General features: G+C 41.8%; 1 protein-coding gene across 1 annotated transcript; it reads right to left on the reverse strand.

Annotated features, from left to right (window-relative positions):
* Positions 1–330: 330 nt before the first annotated feature.
* Positions 331–3,081, reverse strand: LOC147867908 (scarecrow-like protein 30). The gene is made up of 2 exons (XM_087315818.1): positions 2,857–3,081; positions 331–2,723 (listed from the first exon to the last, which is right to left on the reverse strand). Exon 2 carries the CDS (start codon positions 2,627–2,629, stop codon positions 443–445), a length of 2,187 nt encoding a protein of 728 aa, XP_087171944.1. The 5' UTR covers positions 2,630–2,723; positions 2,857–3,081; the 3' UTR covers positions 331–442.
* Positions 3,082–7,419: the final 4,338 nt, after the last annotated feature.

Consider the following 7,419-nt stretch of genomic DNA (forward strand, 5'->3'; position numbering starts at 1 on the left):
TACCTAGTATGATCGAAATAACCTATCATCCCATTACACAGCAGATATTTTGATCGTTAGGGAAATCTATAGACGTCCAAATCCTTCACGATAAATGAGAACAGTTCAACTACCATCCATCATAATTGGATTGATCCAAGGTCTATCTTGAGTGTGTTTTCAAAGTCTCCGCAATATCTTATTCTTATAATATTACTTTGAAAACAATAAGAACGAATTGATTGAGTCAGTTTTAGCAATAAATACAACTCATCTTGCAAAATAAACTCTTTCCCTCATGCACTAACATCCTAGCCATAGCAAGCACATGGGCGTGCACACACAAATGGGTGACATAATGCAAGTAATATATTCATCCAGCTAAAAGGAATTCCACGAAACATGAACTATCCAGCAAGAGTAAAGTATATAATACATGAGAACAAGACTTCTTCGAATCCATCTAGCCCAAAAGGCTCTCTTCTGGAGGGGCCTTCCAAGTAGACATAGCATGCAACATTCGACCTTTCCAACCCATCAACAAATATTGGCTATCTTGAGAAACTGTATACTCTTTATGCCAAGACTCAAGCATGTGTTGAGTATTATTCTTGATCTCTTCATCCAATGGCAACTGTTGAAACCCAACTTCTTCGGTTACAAGTTGCCAATGCTTGTATTTATCGACCCGATCCACAACCTCTGCCCCTTCGCACGCAACAATATTCAATATTGCCTTGCCCAATATCTCACTTTCAAACACAATCCGATCTGTCTTCTCCTTCTCAATGAAATTATCCAACATGTCGAACACACTCTCAAAGTGGAAAAGTGCTTCTTTAAAGCGCCGGGTAAAGAAGGGAGTGCTGTATGAACCTGTCACTATTCCTTGAATATAAACCTCGGGATTGATATCTCGCCCTTGCTTTAAGAGCTTTGATCGTACCATTGGGGAATCAAGGGTATCATCCATCACATACCGGAGTAATGAAGCCGAAATTACCACCAAAACTTCACCTTCTTTTCGGTATGGACTAACAAAATCTTGCATACGGAGATCCTCTCTAACACCCGCCCATGCCGTGTATTGAAACGGAACTCCACATTTGGCCGCATATGCTTCTAACAACCTTCCTATCTTCTGAACAGCCTCTAGAACGATATCTGTCCGAGCGGGCAACATCGAATAATGAGGGAATCCAAGCCCAATAATGTGAACCTCAGGTGGGCCACCTGGCCTATCAGCAAGAGCCTTGAAAAGAGCAGGATATTGGAAACCATCTATTTGAAGCTCAAGTATGTGGAGTTTTGATGCCCCCTTAGCCACATTCAAGATTGTATGATTGATGAAGTAATGGTAAGCTTTCACAAAGGGGCAATGCTCCATATACATGTATATGGACTTCAAAATCTCCGCTGCCGATGGTCGTCTCTCCAGAAGACCTAAATATAGAGGCCATCCAGTACCCGAGAATCTAGCTTCCATAGCTTCAGCAAAATAGTATGCAAGCCTCTCTGAACCACTTCCATACGGTGTTGCATATTGTCTAACCTTCTTTAGTATCTCAATGGCTCTTTTAGTGTTGTTTACCCCAACTGCATACGCGCATTGAAGCAGCAAATCATTCAATTCTACACACTCTTGATCCCCATCTTTGATGATTCGAGACTTTCCACCACTTCCTCGTTTGGAGCTCTCTTTTCTAGGCTTTAAGATCCGACCGGTCTTCTCTGACTTTTGCCCTTTGTGCCCATGCGAACGCACCCCAATATCATCTTGACTTCCCACTCTAGCTGTTTTAATATCTTGACTATGACTATGACCCCGACCGTGGACCCGACCCCGACCCTCCTGACCTTTAACTTGACCATTTATGAAGGTTTCAGTAGTGCTTGTGGAGGAGCTCGTAGGCTTATTGACGGGCCCTCGCAAGCTAGTGAGAAGTAGCTCATTCCTAGAGGGTTCAGATATGGTACTCACAGACAAAAGCGATGATGAAGAGGCGGTTTCCATGTCGAGATAGGTTAAGTGTAAATTACTTAGAGAATCATAACAAGAATCGTCGGAGATTGACGATATGCTACCGTCATCTGGCGAAACCGGGGAATCTCCTTCTATCTTCAACGCCAGAGCCGGAGAATCTTCTTTCAAAAGCGCGGCCATTTCTGATGCTTTTGCTTGGTATGCAACGAATTCTCCTATGTTGAGGAAGGGATGATTGATAGCAGGTTCATCATCCTCGGCGAGAATACCTGAGATGAAGGATAAGGCCGGATCCATCAACGGCTCGAACCGTCCAGTGACATCGTACAAGGACGATGAAGACGGTTGGATCTCATTGTATGTGGTTCCTTGGATCTCGTCATATGAGGGAAGTATAATTGTGTCAAATGATGATTGTTGGAGCTCTTCATATTGGGGCTGTCTTATCTCATCGAATGACAATCGCTGGACCTCGTCATGTGAGGGCCGGTGGACCTCCTCAGAAGACAGCCTTCGCACAGCCGGGTACTGTGAACTCAGATTCCGGTTTCTTGCGTCGATTTCCTTTTGCGTTTGTTGGTAGATCTCTTGTAAAACAGCCGAGAAACTAGAATTATCAAACCCGGCACGGGCTTCCTCTTTGCTTTCCATGACTCTAGAAATCATTCTATCTATCTATCTACTCGGAATACAGATCTTTGCCTTTTAAGTGCTCCTTATAAGATATACACATGGTCGAATATCCATCAATTCATATCACCTGGAAGGAAGACGAAAACACACACACACACACAAACATAAACACACTCGCTCACAGTTACAGATCAAATTTAAAAAGCTTTTAGAAACGAAGAAAGTCTTCCTCTTCCTCCTCCTCTTCTTTAATTCGATACCTGTAAGAAGTTCGATTTTGCTTTGAATTTTCCGCACAGACTCTCTAAACTTCTTCTCCTTGTTCCTCTTCTACTTGGTGCTCTCCTCCTTCTCCTTCTTCTCCTTCTTGTTTTTCTACTTCTCCTCCTTCAATTGCAGGAAAAACCCTGCCAGAGCAGCTGGATGGGGAGCCTTAACAAAACCAGTTAGTTGGAGGAGACAGGACTCAAACCCTAACAGAGCAGAGCAGAGAAGAGAGAGAGAGAGAGATGATGATGATGATGTAGAAAGAGAGAGAAAAAGGAACAAATAAAAAGTCTTAGGCAAGTATAGAGAGAGAGAGAGAGAGAGAGAGAGAGAGAGAGAGATAAAGATTGAAGAGTTTTTTTAATGCACATGGATGGATGGCCATTGAAGTTTCAACTTGTCCACCACCACACATCTCCCCCCCCCCCCCCCAAATGAAACCCCATGAAAACATGTATGTATATTAACTGTGTGTGGAAAACAACCTAGGGACCAATGAATGGATCCAATGGATCCAACACTCTCGTCCATCTTGTGCCCAACCGCTAATGGTCATGGCTCACTCAGTGATGGACACTCTTTGCTCATAAACGAATCCCGAATCACGCCCAATAAACCTCCGTGCCTACCACCAAATACATACACAAAAAAGAAGCATTGCGTATATATCCCAATCATAACGCACAATCGATATCTGGAAATGAGGGAAACGATCTATGTAGATCTCTACTCTTGGGTTGACCAATGTAAATTACGCAAACACCCCATAGTCTTGGTGTCAAGTATTGACATGGTGTATCTTGTGAAATGTGAGAAATGTAACCTCAAATTTGACAAGCAAGCGCACAATGTATGCATTGAATGATGAGTGCTATCATCCACTTGAACGATGCATGGAAACCATTTTGCACGCTACTAGTCCACGTCTCGTTGGAGCTAATCCCAAAGGTATTTGCCCCCAATTAATACCCTCCAAACGAAGACCTTTGTTAAAAATCGCAATTTAGAATGCCAAATACATTTCAAGACTTGTCACTATCCATAATCAAAATTACATACCTTCCTTCTTGTTCAACATTAGATGATAGCCATTGAAGAGATGATGGATTAATGGTACAAGCAATCACTAGTCCCTCGAAAAAACTAAGTTTGACCCCATCAATGCCAATCAACCCATGGTTGCGCTTTGGTTGTATAGATGAAAGACGCTACATCAAAGTTATACTTTGTAGTTGCTACCAAATGAACCCATAATTGGGTGGGATGCGTGATCATTGTTGCACCTCAACAAAGTTTAAAAAGGTGTACTTGAAATAACCAAGGCTATGACGTCTAATGCATGAGCCTATCATTCAACTTGCTTGCCATCTATCGTAACATTCAATAGCAATGGATATGCCAAATGTTATTCAATAGAGCTTTTTCCAACCACTAATCCTTACTGTCCCAAACATTCCAAATGCCTCGCATTACAGAAGATGGGGCAAGACTTTCCCCAATTATTATGTAATGCAAATGCCAAGGAATTTTGATCTCGTACGTGCATCCTTTCCTCAATTATATTCTCAAGTGAAGGTTGTAGAAACATGAAAGAATCATTTGCAAAAGCTTGCGTTACCAAATGTCGTCTAGATAGAGATCCACAATATCACAATTAGTTGTAAACCTTGATAATATCACCAACAAGGGATAGGTAACTAACTATAATAACCAACAACAAACAATTTTCTAAGTGGGCATCCTTGACAAACAGATCTCAGGAGAGAAAATCTAATATAACTCCACGATTAACCATTACTTAGGAGATGACATCTAGCATGGTTGAGAACTCATTGTATGCATTACCTTTGAAACAAAGGACCAATTATCATGATCGTAATATTTCTCCAAATCTAACTACACCACACTCAATTCCTTATGAGCATGTTAAGCATAATCCATGGCCATTTGAACATTACGCATTTTATGTTGCAATACCCTTTGGAATCAATTTATCAAGATGTTTATAAATACCTTATAGAGCCCCCCATCAAGAGAAATAAGTCTCCATCACTTAAATGACTTAGGTGATGTCATCTTTGGGACTAATTTGATGGGACCAACCTTCCAAGCTTGAGGCATACAACCAAAATCCCAACAATGTAGGAACTATCGAATACACCTGAGATCTTGTTTGAACCAAATAGGATTCCAAGGTCTTGTGTGCCCACTAGGTATCTGAATATATGCTTGACTGTGTTCCAGTGATGTTGCCCAAGATTGTGCATAAATCTATCGACGACTCCTATGGCATGAGCTATATTTGGTCGTGTTGTGACCATCGCATACATCAAGGAGTCGACTGTTGGTGCATACGGTAATGACTTCATAATTTCCCCCTCAGTCTCGTTGAGACAAACAAAGTCTAATAGGGAGCAGGGTTGAAGCAGATTTGGCTGACTACATGTTGAAGCACTCTAAGACACGTCAGATGTAGTTGGCTTGAGACAGGAACAATTGTTGTTGATTATAGAGCTGACTAATCTTCATACAAAAAATGTGTCGAGCCGGACCTAAGTTCGTCATTACGAACTTCAACTGCAGTTGCCGAATGAGATCGGTAAGCTCTCCAGCATGCTGGCCGAAGAGAAGCATATCATCCACGTATAGGATGAGGAAGATGGGTGATCCATCTAGAGCCGTTTTGGAAAAGAGGTAGTGGTCCTCATCGCTCTTAAAGAAGCCAATTGATTGTATTAAGTCGTGTATTTCTTGTACCATTGTCTTGGGGCCTGCTTCAGGCCATAAAGACTCTTCTTGAGTCGGCAGACTAGATGCTCTTGGCCGGGTGTCATGAAACCTTTCGCTTGTTCCATATAAATCTCTTCCTCTAGAGCACCATGGAGGAAGGCCGTCTTGACGTCTAGTTGAATCAATTCCAAATCTTCGGCGATTACAACGCCGAGCAAAAATCATAGGGTGGTCACATCTTCAATGGTTTGGTCTTCAAAGAAAACAACGTCTCGACTTCTGATCACTTTCTTGCTAATAGGATCCCAAAATCTATACCCAAACTCATTCTCTGAATATCCAAGAAAAGTGCATTGTTTGGTTGTAAGGCAAGCTTGGGTCTCTCATCCCTAGGAATGTGCACAAATGCTCTACAACCAAAGACCCTTAGATGCTTATAAGAAACATCTTTCCCCATCCATTATCACCACTAGTGAAAATATTTCGTCGAAGTCGATGCCATATTCCTGTTTGAAACCCTTCATGACTAGTTTGGCTTTCTACTTGGGATTGGCCAAATTAGACGTCTCTGAAGACCCATTTGCATGGAAGAGCACGTCCATTCTTCGGCAATTTGACTAAGTCCCAAGTTTGATTGTGCCATATGGAGTTCATTTTAGATTCCATTGCTAGATGCCACGTGGTTGGGTCGGCACATGTTGAAGCTTCTTCATACTTATAAGCTCGCTGCCATCCATGAGGAAGTGTCTAGGAGTGTATCTCTCTGGAGGTCAAGACAATCTCTTAGATCTTCGTGGAATGACTAGGCTATCATGATCTAGTACAATCGTGCTATTGAATATGGGTATATAATGGACGTATTCATACTGTCCCACTTGGACAAACTAGGTTTAGGAAAAATATGTAAATATGTCAAAGGGTAGTTGCCATAGCCTAGTTAGTATATAACTGGCTTTGTAACCTAGTTCGGAGTTGTTGTCATTCTTGAATTGTAACGTTTGAAATCAGACAGTTACATTGTGTGCCTCTTTGTCTCTTTCTATTACATTCTCTCTCATGATATCGATCTTTGATAAGTTGTTTTACTAATCTTCATTCTCAACTTGGTGATCTTCATCACATAGTGTTGTTCGTATTTCCGCTTTGACGGCCTTAGTCTCCAACATGTGCTTGGCACATTCGTACTTCGGATGGTCCGAAGCCAAATAATTCAGTTGAATTGGCTCTTTCCTCTCTATTTGGCTCGACTGAATTGGGAATTGATATTTTGGCTACTTGTGAAGCTGACCTCGTGTTCTGTGTTGGGTCATCGGGAAGAGTCAGAAAATCCGGAAAGGAGACTCTTCTGACTTCAATTGGCCTTTCGTCCGCCTTGTGCATTCTCGTCTCATTGAAGACGATGTCCGAACTTTGGGCGACTTGTCTATTTTTAGGATCCTAGAGTTGGTAGCTAAAGTTGTCGTCTAGTTTGTAACTAAGGAAAATGCATTTCCGAGGTCTTGCTTCAAGGTTTCGGCAATCATGTTTCGATACAAGGCCAAATGCTTCGCACCCGAAAATCTGTAGCTTCTCATAATTCAGCATCTTGCAGATCCAAAGCTCCTGTGGGATTTGAAGTCCTAGATGCCTACTCGATGACATATATGATTATGTGCACAACAGTGAGAAGCACCTTTGCCTAGAAACCATCTGAAAGTCTGGAGTGATGCAGCATGAAAACTATTCTTTCTTGAATTGTCAGATTCATTCTATTTGCGATTTCATTCTGCTCTAGATGGTGGGGTGTTGTATATTCTCGTTTAATGTCACGTTACCGACAAAATATG

Source organism: Azolla caroliniana, unplaced genomic scaffold, assembly GCF_043228905.1.
Source record: "Azolla caroliniana isolate FFs.n. ecotype wild unplaced genomic scaffold, voAzoCaro1.0.p SCAF_2, whole genome shotgun sequence".
Taxonomy (NCBI): domain Eukaryota; kingdom Viridiplantae; phylum Streptophyta; class Polypodiopsida; order Salviniales; family Salviniaceae; genus Azolla; species Azolla caroliniana.